Source organism: Lactuca virosa, chromosome 1 (assembly GCF_052849685.1).
Source record: "Lactuca virosa cultivar CGN04683 chromosome 1, Lactuca_virosa_CGN04683_v6, whole genome shotgun sequence".
Classification (NCBI taxonomy): Eukaryota; Viridiplantae; Streptophyta; class Magnoliopsida; order Asterales; family Asteraceae; genus Lactuca; species Lactuca virosa.
In genome coordinates this window covers 29,013,503-29,037,698 of record NC_136426.1, presented here as the reverse complement: position 1 = coordinate 29,037,698, position 24,196 = coordinate 29,013,503, and the positions used below count along the sequence as shown (strand labels likewise).

At 40.0% G+C, this 24,196-nt stretch overlaps 1 protein-coding gene across 1 annotated transcript; it reads right to left on the bottom strand.

Moving 5' to 3' along the window:
- Positions 1-498: 498 nt before the first annotated feature.
- Positions 499-2,163, bottom strand: LOC145160656 (UDP-glycosyltransferase 89B2-like). Its single transcript, XM_079079969.1, has one exon. It carries the CDS (start codon positions 2,050-2,052, stop codon positions 640-642), a length of 1,413 nt encoding a protein of 470 aa, XP_078936095.1. The 5' UTR covers positions 2,053-2,163; the 3' UTR covers positions 499-639.
- Between the last annotated feature and the right edge of the window lie 22,033 nt (positions 2,164-24,196).

Sequence of the window (24,196 nt, the reverse complement as noted above, 5' to 3'; positions counted from 1 at the left end):
TTACCTCCTTTAGGTACTAAACAATTTCAGCTGAGTTATTTTAACTAGCTACAACCAACAACCATGTAGTATATTTCATAATAAAATAGATACAAATTTTGATTTTGTAGTAAAAATTCAAGATTTAGCTACGGAAATGCAACTTCGTAGCTATTTCTGTAGAAAAATAACTACGGCCAGCCATTTTGTAGCATATTCCGTAGTATAATATCTACAGATTTTGATTACGTAATAACTTTTGTAGTTATTCATAGTTTAGCTACGAAATGTAACTCCGTAGCCATTTCCGTAGCAAAATAGCTACGAAAAGCCATTTTGTAGCACATTTCGTAATAGAATAGCTATGTATTTCAATTTCGTAACAAGTTTTCGTAGCTATTTAGGATTTTTCTTGTAGTGCAAGAAGGAATGGATGTGGACTTCTTATTTTATATAATTAAAAAAATGTAAATGAATAAAAAAAAATTGTAAAAATATGACAAACAAATCATTTTGGACTACATACAAATTGATTTATTTTTTGGATTAAATTAAAAGAAAATAAATACACACACCGACCATTTTTTACAATGTTTTTTAAGAAAAAACTAAAATTTTGCACAGTTTTCTTGATTTTTGATAAATGGTCCACTGATTCCTTTAATGTGATAAATTGGCCACTAATCTATCCAACTCTTTCCATGAACTCCCATTTTCACTTGTTGCTTGCTTTGCCGCACTCCCAAATTCCTTCGCTCGCTCTCTCTCCACTCGGGTCTTCTCACTCAATGATTTACTAAACAACTCGGCTAACTCGCCCGAGTCAGGAACAGTATCCGGTCCCTCACTCGCTCTGATTCCCACTTTCAACTCGTGCAACAGCGTCGCGTTGGAGAACTGGTCAGCGCTCATCGGCCACGTCAGCATTAAAACCCCCGCCGCCACCGCTTCCATGATCGAGTTCCAACCGCAGTGAGTCAAGAACGCACTTACCGAGTCATGACTCAGTATAGCCACCTGCGGCGCCCACCCTCTAACAACAACACCCCTACCGGCCACACGTTCCTCGAATCCAGCCGGAATCTTGCCGTATTTTCCTGTCACGTGTCCGGCGGTGGGTTCTTTCACCGACCAGACGAAGTTTACGAGGCTTTTCTCTAAACCCAATGCCACCACCTCCATCTGTTCGTTGGTCAACACCGCTTGACTTCCGAAACAGACATACACCACCGACTGAGATGCACACGTGTCGAGCCATGATAGGACTTCCTTTGAGCTGGACCCATCTCTGCTGATTGTACTATTGCTTGGAGGGAGTAAAGGCCCAACGGCGAACACACGATTATGGCGGAGCTCTTCCTTAAGGTGGTCAACGTAAACTCGTTCCAACTCGGAGAACGAATTGATGACGATTCCCCAGCTCGCCATATTAGCGGATAAGCCATCTTTGATGAATTCCGAAGTTGGGTCTCCTTCCACGTAGCTTCGATAAATCGGGGACAGCTGCCACCAAGGGTATTCTGGGGAATTCGGGATTTTGGGAAATCTTATCATCTCGTTTTCGTTTTGTGGTTCAGCCCTTTTGGGTGGGTAGCGCCACAAGGAAAAGATGACGGAAAGAGCTAACGCACCAGACGGAGAGAAGGTGTAACGGCGGATGCCAAGCTGGCATGCGAGGTGATGAGTCCATCCAAGAAACATGTCGGAGATGATGGCTACCGGCGGGGTAGGGTGATTCTGGAACCAATCGAGAAGGGGGTTGTGTAGATCGCCTAGGGCCACCATCATGGACTTGAAGCCACCGGCTGGTAGGTCTTTGACATTTTCGATGCCGGAAGGAATGGAGGGGTGTGGTGGGAATGGGAGGACGAGGGTGGTGATGGTAGTTGGATGGGCGGAGAGGAGAGAGGATAAAACGGGGAGATTGTTGGGAGTGACGAGAATTGTGATGAATACGCCTCGGATGGCTAGTTGATGGGTGAGATCAAGAAGTGATAGCATATGTCCCTGGGCTGGGTAAGGGAAAACCAGGATGTGGGAGCCAGGATCGATGTCGGCAATCGGAATCGTCATAGTTGATCGCCGGTGGTATGTGTGTGGCGGATGTGCGACAGTCTGGGGATTAGATCATTAGATTGGTAACTTCTTCGTATCTCGATGAAAAATAGGTTAAGGCTGATCTACACCGTTCCCTTATATCATTATACTAAGTTACAGGTTTGGTCCCTTTGATAACACGCATCTACACTTTTAATCAAATTGAATTTTTGACGTCACTCAACTTAATTTCTAAAACGTGAGAGCCGTGGTTCTTAAAACTGGGAAATATCGAATTTTAGTCGGAGATTTAAATTCTAAATTTGTTAAATTTTAAAAAATTAAAAAATTATTTATATTATAATAAAGTGGATAAATACAAGTAATATCAGGGGCGGAACATGAACAATAATAAGGGGCCGAAACCAAAACGTAAAAACAAAAACATATAAAACTATTTTAATTTGATTCAACGATATGATATCAAAATTTTAACAAAATAATTAAGATGAAATATCCTTGCATCGCTTATCAAAGTGGAACTCCTCGACTTTTTGTTTTTTTTGAAGTCTCTGACAATTTCCTCTAAACTAATCTTTTCAGAAAATCTCTTTCGAAATGCAAAACTAATAAGTCATTCAAAAACCCGGTAATGGGAACACCAGGCAAGTAGGCATAGAGATGTAAGTGAGTCAAAGTACTCAGGGCCATTGAGTTTCGTCATTAAATAATATCATAACAAAATAGTTTAATATATTAATACAATACTAGTCATTCATCAAACAATTTCTATTGATATTGAACTTTTTTAAAGTGTTCATGTAACGTCCCATGTTTCAAACCATTTTTTTAAACACAAATATAGCATTCATTTTTCTATAAAGATAAAATATCAAGAATTAATGTCACAAAACCATTTATGTATTTGAAACATCGTGAATCAAAACATAATCATTAGTGATGCGTGTACAATACAATCAAATTGGAGTCTTTCCCCGATCAAAGGAACTACTTGAAATACATTAAATCAACAACTGTAAGTTAAAGGTTAGTGAGTTCTCAAAAATATCAAATATTACATTACATATTAAGTGCATACATACAATGTTCATAGTCAACACCCCAATGGACCTATAGGCATAAGGACATCACCCCAAAGAGATGTTAAACTTCCAGCCATCATCAATTCATAGTAAACACCTTAGTGGGCCTATAGGCACAAAGCCATCATCCTAAATATCTGTTAAACTTCCAGCTACCATCCTAGTTGGCTTGAAGGCTTATAGCCAACTTCCCCTAGAATCCAACACATAATAAGCAAACAAACTAAGCAACTTAAACATACAGTCGTACCCAAACAATACTTATCCAACCTACTACTTTGGATATACAAAGAAGCTGATCACATGAATCAAAGAGTTAAACCAATACACTCGCATAATCGAACGTATCAACAATGCGAACAACCTAGATTACAATTAGAGGTCAAACCTTAGTTTATAACTTAATTCCTCAAAGTTTTGACCAAAAGTCAAACCGGTCAAAACTCAAATGGTTAACGGTTAACTAGTCAAAATCAACAATCAACCACATTGTGGCCAGCTCCTTGGTCGTGTCACGAAAGCTAGAAGACATTGTGGCCAGCTCCTTGCATTATGTCTTGTTTGGTAGTGAAGACCTTGTGGGGGTTCCCAAGGCAGGAAGACCTTGTGGGGGTTCCCATGGCAGATAAGACCACGTGAAGGTTGGCGTGGCATTAGGTGTAAGACCCTGGAGGGTTTCCATGGCTTCCTTATATGTTGTATGCATCGCTTATGTGATATGTGTAGCTTTATAGCTAATATGATATGTGTTATGTGGATTGTGTGTGAGGTATGCTCTGGGGGACTCACTAAGCATTAGCTTACAGTTTGTGGATTTGTTTCAGGTACATCTGAGCCCAAGGGCAAAGGCAATGCTTGATGGTGCGACGTGCACTCTCACTCGGGCATTTTATGGGACACTCTGATATTTTGAAATAAAGTTGTATTTGATATGGTTTTGAAAACAATTGTAACTAGTTTTTTGTGAATGATGGAATTGTGTTTTGGATAATTAAAAATGAAATAATTCTTTGAAAAATTGGGTCGTTACAAGTTCATAAACCAATCCAAATTAAGTTCTCAAAAACAAGTGTTATGAAACTCAATGACATGTCCAAATGGTATCAATACTAAGACATATATCGAAAGGTAACCACTCATAAGCCCTCAATACTCACCCGACCATCATATCATGCTACCTATACCAATACAAGGCAAAAGCCACAAAAAAAGAAACAAGTGTCAGGAAAAGCTAAGTGACTCAACCATAAGTACAATGTTAGGAAAACACACATAGCATATCATTACATACATCACTTACATCACACGCAACACATACATCACATGCATCACTCACATCACATACATCACTAGAGCATCATTAAAGTCTACACTTGTTATTTATCTTTTATTGTTAGATAAATATTAATTATTCCTAACCTATCCTTAGGTCCATTACTAACTTGTAAGTTAGACACCCCACACATGGGTCCATTACTAACCCGTAAGGTAGACACCCCACACGCAGGTCCATCATTAACCTGAAGGAAAAAAGCGTTCACTACTAAGTGACCGGCCCAACCCTTCCCCCATTGGGTCCATCACTAACCCAAAATGTAGAAATCTCATTTACTACTGACATTACCAGCTCGACCCAATGTTCTAAGTGAGGCGCGACTCTCACTCGTAACATTGCCCTCGATGCATTACGTTCGATACTCTGACTATGTGTGTTGTCATTCAAGAGTGGTACCTATCATTATTTCCCATCACTAGAAACTTCCCACCCAAATGTGATATTTTATCCAGCGTCATCACTACGCCAATATCACTCCAGTCCTTGAACACCTTAGTGTCCACGAACCATGTCCCGAATGGAAGTCTAGAAAAACCACTCGACGTCACTATTGGCTTAAGTTCTTTCCCCTTTAGGTATCTTTCAACCTATAAGACCCTCACAAGTATCCGGATAGGGTACACACCTAAATCTATGTTGCTACCCCTTACACCCCACTAAGTGTATTCCCCTTTTAATTAATGTATTATTAATTTGTCACGTAAAGATTACACAACCAGACTCCCTAAGGGGTTGTTTGTTTTGCACTTACCAAGTCCAGTCAGAGTTGACTATTGACTCGGTCAGTAGTCAACCCGCTTGATAATGTTAAAATATGGCAGGCTCGGTCAGTTATTGCTAACCAAGACACTGACTCGGTCTACTCGAATTTAGCTGCTGACCCAAATGAAATAATCCCCATCCTATTTTTCCCTTGCGCTAAAGAAAAAACACGAACAGAACCTCTGCAGTTGCGCTTCGCTTCCTTCCCCACCTCTGCATCTGTCGATATACCTCAGCCTCTGTCGGCGACACCATCACCCTCTTCTATCGTTCATCACCTTCTATCGGCGTTCCACTTTCGTTTACGGATCCTTCATCCGCCTTCGCCTCCGCCTACGTTGTTGACTTCCTCCTTCGTGCCATTGACTTCCTCGGTGAGTCATCTCCCTTAAGTTTTTCTTCCATGTTGAAAGCATTTTTTTAGTTTCTTCCATGCAATTCTATCACATGTAAGATTTTAATCCCTATAATTAGTTTGTTTTATATTGTTTTCCCAATTCCGGAAAATAATTTGTCTATGAATTCCCACTGCTCTTGCGATTCCTTTTATTACTTCATGGTATTTTGATCCCGGTAATTAGATTTGATCCATGTGATTAGTTTTTAGTTGGAACTGATTATCTTCATGTGCATTGATTTTGTGATGTGAAGGAAGTAGCTAGAGTAATCCTTAAAGATGTTAGGTACAAACTTTTGGGGCTGAAGTCTACCCAAGGAGATCTGTGATAAATGGTTTTTTCTAAAGAATATGACAACTTGATCTGGTTCATTTGATGATTTTAATGACAGGTTGTTCAGAAACAAGTTTTAAGTCATGTTGTTTTGATCATGATTTGGGATTGGTATGAGTCTTTGTTGAATTGGAGTTGTGTTAACCAAAGAAAGGAAGATAATTCTTTTTTGATATGGCTAACAAAGGGTGAAGCTTTAATGCTCAGGATGAATTTGAAGCAAATTTTGGAAAAGGCAGAATGCATTGGGCTGTTATGCATGGAAAAAGATTGGATTGAGGTTTGATAGAGAAAATTGGGATAGTTGATAAATTGTTTATGATGAGTACTTTCAAATTGTTGTTTTATTTTCGGTAATTATTTGATATTTGGTTATATATCCTTTCTCGGGGTTTGTCCAAAACGGATGTTCACCTTTTTATTACCATATAACTGTTTTGAGTGATCTGCCAAAGCTCTGTGATCAGAATTAAAAGAGAAGTATGGTGTTTCAACTCATAGTAGTTGCATATATATATATATATATATATATATATATATATAATGTGTAATTTTTTTTCTCGATAATAATGTTTGATGTTGTTGTAGGGGTAGAGCTCTATAATGTGTAATTGATAAAACTACATCTATAATGTAACATCCCGATGTGAGGTATTTTCTAAATTTAACCCCTTTAATTCATTTATGTTGTGTTTTGGTCCCAAAGTTCAAGACATATATGCAAAAGGGCCTTAATGGCATTATTGTAATTTTAGGCCTGCAGAGTACGCCATCCGTACGTGGTGTACGTTGAGCGTACTAGGGCGCGCCCTAATACGTTGAGCGTACATCAGTGTACGTTGGGTGTACTTGCCAGATGAGGAAACCCTATTTTTTAGGGTTTGGCCGGTATTTAAGCACCCTTATGGTCTCATTTCCTTCACCTTATCAGCCTCCACCCTCTCATACGTGTTTGCAACCCTAATATCCTCTTGAGAAGCCATTTTATAAACTTATGTGTGTGTGTTTTGTGCTTTTGAAGAAGAAGAAGAAAGGAAGAGAAGACCACATTGAAGGAGTGAAGCTTTCTAGATCCAAGATCACACCACCTTTTGGCACCATTTTGAGGTATCAAGTTCTGAACTTGGTGTAGTTTCTTGTAGATTTTGTTTTGGGTTAGTTTTAGGTTCTTTTTGTCCCAAATGTGGTGTTTCATGAACAAAGCATGTTCTTGACCCATTAAGTCGTCCTTTCAGACCCTTGTGAGGGTCTTGAGTCATAAAAATGGGTTTCAAATGGTTGGTTTTGGTCCATGCATCTTGAAGAATGTCTTAATGGATTAAGAAGTTGAGATAAGCACTTAATGGGAATGTAAAGTCATAAAGTTGGAAACTTTATGACTCTAGAATGTATTTTAGCCTTGGATCTGAAATATGGACGTAAGTGCTTAAGCCATTAAGCACTTAATAAGTTTTGAAGTTTCTGGGAGTACGCCCCGCATACGAGGTCAACCACCCCGATGGTAGTCAACATGCGAGGACTCGAGTACGTCCCGTGTACTCGCACTGGGTCAATCCGGTTGAGTTGACTCGGTTGGGTTGAGTCGACTGGGTTGACTCAATTGGTTTGACCAGTTGAATTTGACTTTGACTTTGACCAAATTTGACCTTAAGGGTATTTTGGGTATTTTGGGAATTCTAATTGAGATTGGTCAATTGGTTGGAAATGGAGATGGTTGGAGCTGAGATTCGGAGTTGAGACCTCATCAACTTTTGTCTAGTTTACGAGGTGAGTTTTTCTCACTGTACTTACGGGTCGAAGGCACCAAGGCCAACCCATTGATTTGATATACCGCTATTCACTGATATGCTGAGTATGGAATACATATGCATGATTATGCTTGTTGCTGATATGCTAGTCTGGTAGATCTGCAGGACTACTTGTGATTCTATTTGCATGATTATATGTATTTGTGTATTATTTGTTATATATCGACATATTGTGTGGGGTTGAGCTTGTACTGCTCTGTGCGGTAGCCAACAAACCCTGAAGCATTTCAGATATGAACTGAGGGTTGGGTAGGGCATTCCAGACTCATACTGAGGGCTCACGAGCATTCCAGATACAAGCTGAGGATCGGGCGGTATGTCAGACTCGTACTGAAGGCTTGATGGTAATTCAGTCTGAGGACTGATCTGGTCAGGGAGCATGCCATACATAAGTTGTGGGCCCCGAGGGCAAGCCAGACTTATGATGTGGGCTCAGGGGTAATCCAGTATTTTAAATGTGGACCCATTGCATGTTGTTATTGTATATATGTTATATGGTTATGTGTTGGTATTTTGGGGGAACTCACTAAGCGTTAGCTTACAGTTTTGGGTTATGTTTCAGGTACTTCGGATGACCGCGGTAAGGCGAAGGCGTGACTGTACACATCCTCTAGTTATGATCTATGATTTTGGGAAAACTCTGATGTTGGAAATGTTTTGAAAACTGTTTTGTAAATACTTTTTGGTTTTGGGTTATATTTAAAAAGTTTTAATTTATCATGATTTTTATGAGCGTTACAATTTGGTATCAGAGCCTTGGTTTGAGTGAATTGAAGGAACACTCATGTGAATCCAGTCTCAAACTGAGGAAAAAGATTTTAAAAATGATTTTCAAATTGTTTTCAAAATAATCAAAGAGGATGTGATGTGCACGATGAGCCAGAGCCAGTAAGTAGACCCCAAATTACCACACTGTTATTTGATTTTGTGATATGTTAGAACAACATGTTAGTGATAGGCTAGGGATCTTCAAGAATTGCATGATTATATGATTCCTGATAGCCTAGGGTTCTTCCTTATATGAAATTGACATCATTACTGTAGTTGCTTAGTGTATGCATCACAGTTATACATAACTAAGATTCTATAGCATGAGAATGTTTGGTTTGGCCTTATTTCCTGTTCTTTTTTGATGAAGGGCTTAGGTTAGGATCATATATTCAAATGCCTATTGTGTCCAGTGTTACGTATGATTAGCATACACGAGTGTTGCAGGGTTGGTGGAAGTTTCATGGATGAGTAGTGTGGGGTCAGCCGACCAGTCTCGTGATGTTTAGCCTTCCTCTAGGGAGTGAGGATTGAGTATATGTGTCTTCTAGTGTGTATTGTTAGGGTTGTTATGATGATCCTTGATACAAATACGATTTTTATGGAAGGTAGTATGGGCACGTACTACTGGAAGCACAGGACCCGTACGCGTCGCAGGGAAGTCACGACCCCTAGGGCTTTGTTGGGAGTTGGTTCCCCTGATATGATTTGCGTGTTATCTGATATCTCCCTGGTTTATTTTCAGTATGGTGATGAAACGACGTTTTAAGGCAGGATCCGGATCAGGATCAGGGACAGGTGGCCAGAATGGGCCAGCTGTGTCCGAGGACAGGATTAGGGAGATTCTTCAGGAGGAGGTTGTTGCTTACTTTCGGGCACAGTTTACAGAGATGTTTGGGTCTATTAATACCGCCATGGTGGAGTACTTTGATGAGCAATACGCTGCCCTCTATAAGGTTGTTGTTGTTGCATCCACCTCAGCCATTGCTGCTACTGAGGTTGGTGTTGGGAGGGTCTTCTAGTATCGGGACTTCGAAAATATGAAGCCCCCGAATTTCGACGGAGTTCAGGATCCGATCATAGCCATGAGGTGGCTATCTAACATTGAGGAGTATTTCTTCACTTGCTCTTGCCCAACTAACCAGAAGGTCAGGTGCGCTCTGAACCTTCTGAGGTCCGGAGCGAAGGATTTCATGGAGACTTATTACCATCTCGTATTCTCCTGAGTAGAGGACTGTAGTGACTTGGGAGCAGTTCTCGGAGATTTTTCGTTCTATATATGTTCCGTTGGTGGAACGTGAGAGGTTGGCTCAGAAGTACTTGGATTTGAGAAGGGGACGAAGTCGGTGACGGAGATCACCAAGATGTTCACGGAAAGGGCCATGTTTTGTCCTGAGTTTTCTGCTTCTGAGCAAGATCAGATGGCCCGTTACTTGAGCATGCTCAAGACAAACATTAGACAGTTTGTATCCACTCAGCGTTATGGTTCATTTTTGGAGTTACAGGAGGCCGCCAGGCTGCGCAAGATTAAGATGGAGCTCCAGAAGAGGGAGCAGAGATTAGCCTCGCCGCAATCGCAGCCTGTGTCGAAGCGGTTCAAGGCCGCTGATGTCAGATCTGGGGGTCGGAAGGGCCACACTTGTGGGAAGTGTGGCAAGGTTCATGAGGGTGCTTGTCAATCATCTCCTGGGTGCCACAATTATGGTCAGCAGGGCTATATGGCGAGGGATTGCCGCCAGCAGACCCCAACACTCAGCTCCAGGATTTGTTACCACTACGACCAGGTTGGCCATGTGAAGGCCAACTGTCCCTCGCTTGCTGCTAGACCGGCACAGGCTCCAACACCGGCTACTCTGAGGATCAAGGATGGGAGTCAGGGCAGGGCGGAGCCCCCGATGGCTCGAGGTCACGCTTTCCAGCTCATGATAGAGGAGGATAGGTCGGCACCAGACGTCGTGACTGGTATGTGTCTATTTATTATTCAGTTGATTATGTTTTATGTTATGCTCATGTATATGCTCCTAATAGGTACGTTCTTAGTGAACTCTTTGCCTGCTCTTGTGTTATTTGGCTCGGGCGCGAGTCGATCCTTTGTATCTCGATCTTTCAATAGGGATTTTGATATGCCTATTGGGGAGTTGGAGTGTCCGTTGCGAGTTTCCATCGCCAACGAACACGGGGTTTCTACATCTACAATATATCAGGGTTGTGTATTGGAGCTCTTTGGAGTGCCTTATCCGATTAAATTGATCCCTATTCCCATGGGGGATGTATGCGTGATAGTGGGTATGGACTGGCTGAGCAGGTTTGGTGCCATGATTATTTGTGAGGGCCAGCGAGTGGTAGTTCGAACCCCAGGTGGGGGAGAACTGGTTGTCTATGGGGAGGGCACCAGGTTTGGTTCAGGGTTTTGTTCGGCAGCCAGGGCTCGTCGGTATATTCAACACGGGTATGCATGTTACTTGGCTTATGTGATTGATACTCGGTTTGGGGATCAGATTTCAATTTCTGAGGTTCCAGTTGTCAGGGAGTTTGCGGATGTATTCCCGGAGGAGTTACCCGGTGTGCCTCCTGAGAGGCAGGTTGAGTTCAAGATTGATTTTGTGCCAGGTACGACCCTAATTGCCAAGGCGCCATATCGCTCGGCACCGCCTGAGATGCAGGAGTTGTCATCTCAGCTGCAGGAGCTGCTAAGCAAGCATTTCATCTGACCGAGCAGTTTTCCATGGGGTGCACCGATACTCTTCGGCAAGACGAAGGATGGTTCACACCGGATGTGCATTGATTATCAGGAGTTGAACAAGTTAACGGTGAAGAACTGTTGTCCCCTTCCGTGGATTGATGACCTCTTTGATCAGTTGCAGGGTGTATCTTGGTTCTCCAAGATCAATCTGAGGTATGGGTATCATCACGTGAGAGTGAGATAGGAGGGCGTGGAGAAGACCGCGTTCCGTACTCGTTATGGGAATTACGAGTTCGTGGTGATTCCATTTGGGCTCACCAATGCGCCTGTTATATTTATGGATATGATGAATCGGGTATGCAGGCTTATGCTCGACCGATCGGTTATTGTGTTTATCGATGATATCTTGGTGTATTCCAAGACTAAAGAGCAGCATGAGGAGCATCTTATAGAACTTTTGGGTGTTTTGAGGCGAGAACGGCTTTATGCAAAGTTCTTGAAGTGCGAGTTTTGGTTACGAGAGGTCCAATTCCTTGGGCACCTCGTTAACCAGGATGCGATTTTGGTCGATCCGGCCAAGATCGAGGTTGTTGAAAATATATGATCTGATCACCACAAATAAAGGCTCGGATACCAGTTACTGTGTGACAGATATATAAATTAAAGATATAAGATGCGGATATATAAAGAATAAGAATTGCGGAATAAATATAAACTAGAAAGCTATAAATGACTGAAAGCTATAATAATATAAATAACTATATTTAAATGACGTAAAGCTATAAATAACATAAATGACTGTATTTAAATGACGTTAAGCTATAAATAATAGAAATGAATGTATTTAAATGACGTAAAGCTATAATAAAATATATAACTATATAAATATATATCAAGTAGGTTCGTCAATAAATTGACTGAATGAGTTTTAGAACCGGACTGATGGAACGACTGGTCTATAGTTGGACTGATGGAACGACTAGTCGATAGTTGGACTAATGGAATGACTGGTCCAAAGTTGGACGAAATCTTAATACACTTTGTTACTTTTTTCTTCAAAGATCAATCCGGTATTTGATAAGTAACACAAAGTTCATTTTCATGTAAAATGGGTTGTTTACAAAACAGTTCAAAGTACACGGGTCCTGTATTTGTATATGGGTATAGGGTGTTTTGAGGAGATTTGATGAGGTTAGAGTGGGTATTTGGAGGGTGGTAGGAGCTGGAATAAGGTTGTAGTTTTGGTGGTGTAAGGTAGCAAAGATGGTGATGTTGAAGGAGCTTTGGGTGGTGATGAATGTAGATTTTCGGAGTAGATCTCTCTGGATAGCCAATACTCTCTCGCGTCTCTTTGGGGTTTTCCTTGGTGAAAATCGTCCACGAAAATTCCAGATATAGGTAAGGTTCTGAAGAATTTGTAGTGAAAATATCCCTAGTAGTATCTTGGCTGTGTTGTGCCCAGTTCTCCTTGTTTCTGACATCAAGATTCTGAACTCGAGAACAAAAATCTCTCTTGATAGCCAATACTCTCTCGCGTCTCTTTGGCATTTCCTGTGGTCAAAATCGTCCACGAAAATTCCTAGATGTAGATAAGGTTCTAAAGAATTGGTGGTGAAAATCTCCCTAGTAGTATCTTGGCTTTGTTGTTCCCAGTTTTTTTGTTTCTAACTTGAAAATTCTGATCTCGAAAACAACAAGGTGGTGATAGTTGAGGTGATTTAAAAATGGTTTTTGGAGGAGGTTTCAGGATGGTATTTGGAGGGTGTTTGGAGAGTATTTTGAGGGTGTTTGGAAGGTATTTGGAGGTTGTTTGGAGGGTGGAATAAGGTGGTGTAAAGTTGTGATGAACAAAGGTGGTAAAGGTTTATTTGATGGGTTGAAGATGAAGATGGTTGATGGCGTTCTTCACTTTGATTGATGTTGAGTGTTGATCTTGGTGTTCTCAATCTTTCTCCAGGGATGAAGATGAAGATGGTGTATGTTTTACAAAAGAAAACTCACAAGAACACATGTAACTCTCATTCTCTCTTCTATTCTCTCCAACACTTACACACACTACATACTCATGTATATATATATATATATATATATATATATATATATATATATATATATATATGGAAGAAAAAGAAAAATATCTAAATGACAGTTGAGTTTAAGTTGGTTTGATGTAGAGGCTGCAAGTTGTAGTAGGAGTAGGAGCAAAAACGTGGGTCTCTTATTTGCTTCTCTTTTTGTTGACTATTCCACACAAATACACACACACACACACACACACACATATATATATATATATATATATATATATATATATATATATATATATATATATATGCGAAACTGTTCAGTCGCACAACTAAATTTTTTTGTCTATGCGTTTTCGGTCATTCGCGTATTTTCGTATTTTCCGTTTGATCACGGTTTCATGTAACCTGAAATAACTGATAATATTTGGTAGATAACATAAAAACAGTTCGTCTTATTTCAGTGATAGTCACATACAAAAATATTTTTCAACAATTTCCCCCTATGTGATCATTGTTGGAATAAGGACATATATGATTTAATCATATTGACAGTTTATCTTTTGAAGATTCGAGATAAAAGTTTTGTCAATAGATAAGATATATATAAAACCATAGTAATTGATTTGAAAGTTTGTGACTTGGTTTAACATATCTTATGTAAAAGATTTTCAGAAATTTGTTTCCGAATCAAAGTCTCGGGTTCGGTTATCAAAGGGTAGCCATATATGTATCTACAAAAATTTCCTAAGATTTTATAGCATTATTAATGACGACAAGTGATCTAACAGGTCGATTCAGATGAACGCTCATAGGTATATCTCACACTTCAATTTGGTGTTTGGTTGTTCTGGCAGCAGAACAAGTTAATGATCACTAAAAATGAGTGATATCTCTCTCTGACGACTTACACTCATATTGGAGGTGTTCAGCTATGCTTTTCCTGTAGAGTCACTTAGTATCATTATTAGATAATCAATCACATAAGATTGGTTTCGGCATTACTCAGCGGATTTCTTCATTCATGCCATTAACGTTCACTCTCTCTCTGTCGGGAAATATATGTAGAGGGGCTTAGCAATTTTCATAGTGCAGTTTGCAACTAATAATCTTCAGTGATGAAGGCTACAGTATCCCGGGAAATCCATTGTTGTTGTAGCTTCTTCTTTGATGGTATCCAGTTTGTTGATCAATATCGATTTATTGTAAAAATATATTTTGTTTTAGCATCGAGAATTTGCTACATTTGAAAAAAAATTGTTTGTATTTTTTTTAGAGTATCTGTCTTGAGTGATTGAGATATATTTTTGTTGAAAGTTTGGTATTTCTTCGGTGAATGATTTGTAAATACCAAATGTAGAATATTTTTGTTTTGTTTGATATTTCTTCGGTGAATGATTTGGCTTTCTTGTTGATTCGTCTTTATCTAGATTCGTCTTTGAGGATTGGATGTTGATACATCTTTGTTTCTCCTTTGGTTTTCTTGTAAGGATATGTCGTTGTTTGGAGTATTTCTATTTTAAGGCTGTCTTTGATCGATGATTCTTGAAATCCTTTTCGTTTCGTCTTTTCTTATTGATGGATCATGGGATCGCAAGTCTTCATTTTTGGTTGGCTTTTATCTAGGTAAAGATAGGTGGCATAAAAGACAGTTTGTCTAGTATGTAATAAATGAATGTATCGTCCCTGGTCATTTTGATATCTAAGCAAAAATGAGACCGTGACAAGGTATAATTAGGTATACCTTATAAGCAATAGTGACACACCTAAGCTCACAAGAAATGAATTCCACACAGTGATACAGATTGACGAGGCACAAATTCTCACATGGGTTTTTGTTTTCATCTGAACCTCCTAATCTTATGTCCCTTGATTGTTTAAAATCGTCAATAATGAAATAAAATCGAAGGAAATAAAGTTATATACATTATTAAAAGTAGGAGATTTGAACCTTCACTCCAATTGAGAATCAATATGACTTAAAATCTTCATCGAGCATAAGCATCTGAAAATTAAGTCAAGAGACGCTTAATCACAAGGTTCTATAAAAGCTTATTATGGCAGGTCTTTTATTATATTTTTGAATATTTGTTTTTCTGAATGTTTTTGGAAATATTGGTTATTTGAATGTTTTGGTATTTTTGAAAGGAAGGCAATTTTCAATTGTTTTTGAATTTTCTTTTTGAATGAAAGTAAACACACTTTTGTACAAACAAAAAGTAAAAGTTTAAGGATGGATGTTATCTGGATTTCACATTCCTAGACGGCCTAGGAAGTATTGAAACTTTGTTTCATCGAGAGCCTTAGTGAAGACATCGGCAATTTGATATTCAGTGTTGATGAAGTGCAATTCGATATGACCCTTTTGAATGTTGTCTTTGATGAAATGATATCGAATGTCGATGTGCTTTGTCATGGAATGGTGAACGGGATTGTGAGAAATGGCAATAACACTAGTTGAGTCACAAAATATGGGAATTTGTGAGATTTTGAAGCCATAATCATGCAATTGAGTTTGCATCCATATGACTTGTGAACAACAGCTGGCGGCAGCGACGTATTCAGCTTCTGCTGTTGATGTGGATACACAAGTCTGTTTCTTTGAAGTCCAACTCACTAGTCTACCTCCTAGGAATTGACAGCTACCAGATGTACTCTTCATGTCTAGCTTGCATCCTCCGTAGTCTGAGTCGGTGAAAGCGTTCAGCTGAAAATCAGATTTAGCTGGATACCAAATGCCAAGTTTGGGAGTGCCTTTAAGGTATTTGAAGATGCGTTTCACAGCAACTACATGGGATTCCATAGGATTTGCTTGATATCTAGCACAGACACATGTAGAAAACATGATGTCAGGTCTGCTGACAATGAGGTATAAGAGTGATCCAATCATTCCACGATATCTTTTCTGGTCAACGGGTTTGCCATTTAAGTCTGCATCGATTTTGTTTCCAAAAGCCATTGGGCTTTTTGCGGTATTGGATTTGTCCATTGAAAAGCGAGTGAGTAGGTTTTTGACATAATTCTCTTGGTTGATGAAAATGCCATCAGTTAACTGTTTGATTTGAAGTCCGAGAAAAGTAGTCATCTCCCCAATCATGCTCATTTCAAATTTGCTCTTCATTAGATCTGCAAACTTAACACTCAAAGATTCATCAGTAGAACCGAAAATAATGTCATCAACATACATTTGTACGATCAAAAGATGTTTATTAAAGATTTTACGAAAAATGGTTTGATCGATTGAACCTCTTTTAAAACCTGATTCTTCGAGAAAAGTTGACAACGTGGCATACCAGGATCGGGGTGCTTGTTTCAAGTCATAGACAGCTTTCTGCAATTTAAAGCTGTGATCTGGAAATTTGGGATCTTCGAAACCTGGTGGTTGTTGGATGTATACTTCGCGATCTATCTCTCCCTGTAGGAATGCACATTTAACGTCCATTTGGAATACTTTGAAGTTCTTATGTGCAACATATGCAAGAAAAATGCGAATTGCTTCAATTCTGGCAACTGGAGCATATGTTTCATCATAGTCGATTCCTTCTTGTTGTGAATATCCTTTGACTACAAGACGTGCCTTGTTTCGACAAATGATTCCTTGATCATCAATCTTGTTTCTATATACCTATCTTGAACCTATAACAGTAACATCGGGTGGGGTAGGAACAAGACTCCATACGTCGTTTCTTTCAAATTCTGCTAGCTCTTCTTGCATAGCTTTTACCCAGTCTGGATCTTTGAGAGCATAATGTATGGTTTTGGGTTCAGTCATGGATAAGAAGGCTCCAAATAAACATCCATTTGTGGATGCTGCTCGAGTCTGAATGCCTGAGTTGGGATCTCCGATTATTTGGTCTGTAGGATGATTTCTGGTCCACTTTATTAAGCGCTTCTCTTCCGCTATGATAATTGGAATTTCAGTATCCCATTGTTCTTCTCCGGGTGTTTCATCTTGGAATAGGTTTGAAGGCACCCCCATAAATGATGCATCGGGATTCTTTTGGCCATTTGTGGATGGGGTGTTCAAAAGAGGATTTGGTGTTTGTTCCAAAGAGGAAATATGTGTTGGTGGTTCCCCCTCGAATTGATCTGCATCATTTTGGTTTGTTTGTGGAATTCCTTCACTGGGTGTTCCTGTAGGATCAATTGAAGTAGTTAGAAGTTCAGAATTGTTAGCGGTTTTGGGTTGTTCAAAAAGTAAATCAAGATCGATTTCAATGTCTATGTCAGGAGAAGGTGTTTGTTGAATTGGATTTTGAAAAATATTATCAATCATTTTAGAACCAAAATGTTCACGGTCCAATTTCCTGACATAAAATTCATCGAAATGAACATCGGTACTTTCTTCAATTACTCTGGTACGTTTGTTCAATACTCGATAAGCAGCTGAGGAAAACGAGTAACCAAGGAAAATTCCTTCGTCCGACCTTGATTCAAACTTGAAAGGTGATCTTTATTATTCTTTATGAAGCATCGACAACCAAAAATATGGAAAAATTTGATGTTTGGTTTTCGGTTGTTAATGACTTCATATGGTGTTTTATGAAGATGTTTATGGATTAAGGAAAGATTTTGAGTGCAGCAAGTTGTGGCTATTGCTTCTGCTCAGAAGTATTGTGGTAGATAAGCGAAGATAAGCATTGATCTTGCAGCTTCACATAGAGTTATGTTCCTTCTTTCGACAACGTCGTTCTGTTGTGGAGTGTATGGGGCTGAGAAGTTATGTTCAATTCCTTTGTCTTTGAGAAATGAATCTAGAGTCTTGTTTTTGAACTCTAAACCATTATCACTTCGTATTCTTTGAACAGATCGTTTGAGCTTTAGTTCGATTTGTTTGATGAAGTTTATCACCTCTTCAGGTGCTTCTGATTTTAGTCTTAAGAAAAAGACCCAAGTAAAGCGCGAGAATCCATCAACGACAACAAGAATATACTTCTTCCCTTGTATGGTTTGGGTTTTGGCAGGGCCACAAAGGTTTATGTGCAACAACTCTAGTGGTTCGGATACACTAGATTCTGAGATTCTTTTGTGAGTGGATTTGGAAAGTTTTCCTTTTTCACATGCGGCACAAAGAGTTTCATTATCAAGCTTCAGAAGTGGTAGCCCTCGAACAAGATCATAGCCAATCAATTTGTTGATGTACCCAAAGTTTAATGGGAAAGGCGGCGGTGCCATAACCAACTAATATCTGCTAGGGCTTTAGATAGCAGACATATATTGGGTTTACCATAAATAAGATCCATGTCAAGTGGATACATATTTCCAGCACGATCAGAATCAACTATAACATCTTTGGTTTTGGCGTCCATGATCAAGCTTCGTTGTTTGGTGAACAGAACTTCAAGATTGTTATCACAGAGCTGAGAAACACTAATGAGGTTGTTTTTTAGGTCATAGACATAGGCAACTTTCTTTATGGTGAAATTATCATTTGTTATGTTTCCATAACCCTTGATTTTTGCTGTCATGTTGTTGCCAAAGGTAACATCTTGATTGGTTTGTGTAGGTTTGAAGTCACGTAAGTAGTTCCGGTTTCCTGTCATATGCTTGGAGCAGCCACTATAGATATACCATGTATCATCATTGGGTTCTCCAGCATTAAGTACCTGCAATCAGATAGAAAGTTTAGGTACCCAAATCTGAATGGGTCCTGGTTTGTCAATTGTTGTTATTTTGGGTGTTTTGCTTAATGAATTTCTTTTAGCATTTAACTTCATGTTGTTGTAAGGGTTTGGTTTATGAGGATGGAATGGTTGAGGTTTGATTTGATTTATCAAGTTTACCTAAAATGTGATTTGTTTTTGAAAACCTATGGGTTGATAAGATCTGTGATTTGGTGAATGTGAAGAAATGTTTGAAAAGTTTTCTTCATATCTGGGATGTGATGGGTGTTTTTAAAAAGTTTTTTGATGATTAAAAGTGATATCTTGAAAGCGGTTCTTAAGAGGTTTTCGAAACGGTTTTGGTTTTTGTTTGGAAACCTGTTTATGAGATATGATGTAGGGTTGAACTGGTTTCTTTGGTTTGTTTTTGGAAACCACAGAGCTGAGAAACACTAATGAGGTTGTTTTTGGAAACCACTGAACCCTAACCGAACACAGCCCATGCGAAAATACAATTCTCTTGAACACCCCATAACCAAACACCTATGCATCTAACACCCGTATCTTCTTGGTACCGCTCCTAGATCTCCTAGTGCCAGTAGTGCTAGAACCGAGAAGTCCTCCGATAGGCCACCACCGATCATACTGGAACAGATGATAAAACCACTATATCCCATCGATACGGGTGGACTATCTTGATGAAACTAACCACGGGCCTTCCACATAGTACCCCTGACCGATCTCTGCTACGAACCGAGAGAACACTGAACACCCCGATCCCACAAAAGGAACGACCTTTCACTAACCCCTAGTAATTCACGGTATGCAATTGGCATATGACATTTCTTGCAAATATAATCCAAACATAAGCAGAGAGCTGACCCCATAGATACACTTGCTCAAATCCGATGCAAGAAAACAACCACAAAATACGGATAAAACTGATAAGAGCAAAAGGTACATACCCGTACGTCACCTGCTGTAATTATGATCTCTCATGCATGTTACTGCAAAGTCTAACTCCTCTCTACTGGGGCTCCTGCTCTACCCTCTCGTCCGTCAGTGATCCTCAAAGTTTCTGGAGCAGGTGCGCTCACTAATCCTCCCCTCGTCGTCGGGAAATTGGCCTTCTTATGGCCCACCCGATTGCAGTGAAAGCATAATGGGCTTGCCCCCTGAGAACAATCTCTGTTGACATGACCAACCCCGCTACACTTGTAGCAGCCTAGACCCTTGGAGCGACAAACTCCCCTGTGCACTTTCTAGCATGTGTTGCACTGACTCCGACCCTGCTGGCCTTTCACCTGATGATCGGAAGTCTTGGGCCTCTTCCCGGGACCCTCGACTATATGCACCGGGCATGACCCTCTCTTCCTGATGTGCTCCAAATCGATCTCGCATCCTCGGACTCTGGAAGTCATATCCTTCAGGGTCTGACACCCTATCACGCTCAGTAGCTCGCTTGCCAACGTCTGAACTGCGACAGCTGGAACATCCTCTTCCCCAAACCGAGTCACAAACTCCTCCCAAGACATATTCTCCCACTCAGAAAGTGCAATAGATCTCACAATCAATTCCCAACAGCTCCTTGCCTCCCGATACAGGAGATCCAAGGCGAACCGAACCTTGGCTCCTATTGGGTAGGGACTAGTGCGGAAAACACCTTCCATCACCTCAATCCAACGCGAACTTAAAATATTGGCTGTCCTTCCCCCGACTGGCTCACCACCTAAGTCGAGACCTAATCCTGAACCAGAACCGTCTCTCTGAGAGCTCATCTCCAAGCTGAAAAACCACAACACCACTGATCAAAACATACTCAAGGATTCTCCTCCCGATGCTTCTCGGATTCTCCAAGACTCTCACCAATTCGAGTATGGATCATGTGCTTTCAGTAGTACTGTCCCAATACTACCTTCCACACCTATCCATACTTTCCTCAGCAATCCTCCCGAATCCTCCAAGTCACTTCCTCAAACTGATACACCCAAGTCTCACTAAACCTCGCTACTAACCCACTGAAGTATATCCTAGGCTTTACTAGGTTCCTGAACCCACCCAGTCCTCAGATGCTGAAGGATTCCCAGTATTGTAAACTAGTTACCTCATGAATATAGCCACATGTAACAGGGATCAGATAATCCTTCAAGTAAAAGACTCATCCCTAGAACGGTTTGACTCAAACGAGAGCTGCACGATAGGGTCAAGTCTATCACTCTGAGATTATCCGACCTGTGCCACATGTGACTTATCATATTCACTTAGTAGCTAACTCACATTGCTAAGAGCCCCACAAAGCATAAAGCAAGCAACATTCAGATAATGGAGAAATCTAACCAACATACTTCAACCAAACCATTCTATCCTCTTATCAGGAATCTATACTGGCATGAGATTCTAGGACTCATGCTATCAGGCATAACCTAAACAGGCCATCCTATCAGTGACTGGTCAGCACTAGCATGTAGGTCTACGAGTACATACAATAGGCATATAAGGCATCCTTCCTAGATCCTTAGCCCTAATATAGCATGCAGTTCACATATTCTCAATTCATATCATAACATAACATAACATAACATGTATGGATATCTTGGGGAAAACTTACTTGAGCTTGGCTGATTGCACGCATCACACACCTTGTTCTTTCTCAAAACTCTTTATTTTAAATTTTAGAAAAACTATTTTCTTGTAAAAATCTTTCAAACCCTCGATTTGAGTCCAGACACCCCCGAAGGTCTGTCCGAATCCCTCAAACCAAGGCTCTGATACCAACTTGTAACATCCCAAAATTTAAGACCAAAAATTTCATTTATAATCAAGTTATTATAAAACCAACAGTATAAAAACATCCATAATAACATCCCATGTCAAAGACCAAGGTGTCAATAATCAAAACGTGTTATCATACAACAATATCATAGTGTAATCCCAAAGATCTCATGTGCGGAAAACATAGTGTGATGCGTTGCGATCGAGCCGGATCCATTCCTTTGAAAACGAATTACCTGAAACCAAAACTGAAAACCGTAAGCACGAAGATTAATGAGTTACCCCATCATACCACATACCATACCATAAACATATTGTTAGGCATATTTGGGTGCCCGGCCTACCCTACTGAGCATATCTGGGTACTCAAACTACCCTTTCCAGGCATACCAGGGTGCCCGATCTACCCCTTGTCAAGCATATATGGGTGCTTGACCTACCCTGTTAGGCATATCTGGGTGCCCGACCTACCCTCCGATTTATTTCAACCGGCTACGGGGACTATTTCACCCCTTACCGCTACCACATAATAACATAACATAACATATTGTCAGACATATCTTGGTGCCTGACCTACCCTCCGGGTTATCTCAACCGGTTAAGGGGACTATTTCACCCCTACCACTACCATATAATAACATATCATAAACCTACTGTCAGGCATATCTGGGGTGCCCGACCTACCCATGTCAAGCATATCTGGGTGCTCGACCTACCTTACAACCAATAACGGGGTCTATCTCGCCCTTCCTACCACTATCACATAATATCATAACATACTAGCACATAACACATAACAGATAGTGGCATACCAGACAATTATCACAAAGACAATCATCTCAACTATATTCAACTACTAGTGTGCTAGCATTGGTGCCTTTGACCCACTTCTACTGGAAGGTAACTCACCTCATGTTGCTGAACTTCACTGCAAGAAATCCTTAGCTGTTGTCCTGGCAACTCTTCGAGCTATCAATACCAAAATGTCACCCAATTAGCAATTGGGTTCTATATTATGATTCATAATCCATACTTGGGTAAAATTGTAACATCCGGATTCCCAGGTATCTTATTTTAAGTATTTATCTTGAGTTTTAGGGAGGGACTCGGCGAGTAGGCGCTCAGACTCGCCGAGTAGGATCGCGAATTCTTGACTAGGATTAATGATCGGACTCGACGAGTCGATGTGTGGACTCGGCGAGTCCGAGCTGTAAAGTAAAACCCTAAATCTCAGGGCCTAAGCCCTATTTAAAGGCCCTTATGGCCGTCATTTGCGGCCACTACTCCCCTGTGAAAACCCTAGAGAGAAAAGAGAGATTAGAGGGCATTTGGAGGCTAATTCTGATGGGTTTTGAGCATTCTAACACTTCCTAAGTGTACATGCAACCCTAATAACCTTGGATCTATGTTTGTCTAATAATCATGCAAAGTTGAATTCCAAGGTTATATTCCTATCTAGCATACATGGGGAACATTTTTAACTTGAATGAAAGATAGAATAACTTACCTTGTTGTTGATTATGATCCTTGAAACCTTGTGAGCCTAGCACCCCAAGTGTGATGCCTCAAATGCTTCACACAACACTAAATGCAAAGGAGTAAACTTTGAGAGAATCTTACACTTGCAAAATCGGCTCTAGCCCTCTTGTTTCTTAGTGTCGCCGATTTTGGTGGAGAATGGGTTTCTTATATAGTGTTGACACATCTAGGGTTACACCATGTAAACCTTAATGTGTCATGACTCTTCATTTCCATGACCCATGGGTTTGTAACTCCCATGGAGCATTCATGGAGCATCCTATGGGTGGAACCCAACTTGATAATCCATGGAGCCTCTTAGCCCACTATATAAGATATGGAAGATTTACATAATCTACCCATATATTTAATTAGTTATCTTTTGATCACTTAATTAATTCTAAATTAATTCTTGATCAAACTAATTAAATAATATTATTAATATATTAGAACTTATAATATATTAATAAACCATAAGTGTTATTTCTCTCATTTTAGTTTATCCAATTGCATGGTGCCATGCAACCCAAATGGACCATGACGGGTCGGGTCAAGTACATACCAGAAATAGTTATGGACTTAGACACCTTATCCAACAAATTCTTCATCCTTTGGTGTGATCTTGCTGATGGGTTTTGAGCATTCTAACACTTCCTAAGTGTACATGCAACCCTAATAACCTTGGATCTATGTTTGTCTAATAATCATGCAAAGTTGAATTCCAAGGTTATATTCCTATCTAGCATACATGGGGAACATTTTTAACTTGAATGAAAGATAGAATAACTTACCTTGTTGTTGATTATGATCCTTGAAACCTTGTGAGCCTAGCACCCCAAGTGTGATGCCTCAAATGCTTCACACAACACCAAATGCAAAGGAGTAAACTTTGAGAGAATCTTACACTTGCAAAATCGGCTCTAGCCCTCTTGTTTCTTATGTGTAGCCAATTTTGGTGGAGAATGGGTTTCTTATATAGTGTTGACACATCTAGGGTTACACCATGTAAACCCTAATGTGTCATGACTCTTCATTTCCATGACCCATGGGTTTGTAACTCCCATGGAGCATC

What these genes read in the sequence shown, in the direction of transcription:
- LOC145160656 (XM_079079969.1), bottom strand. Translation starts at nt 2,052, where the DNA reads ATGACGATTCCGATTGCCGACATCGATCCTGGCTCCCACATCCTGGTT.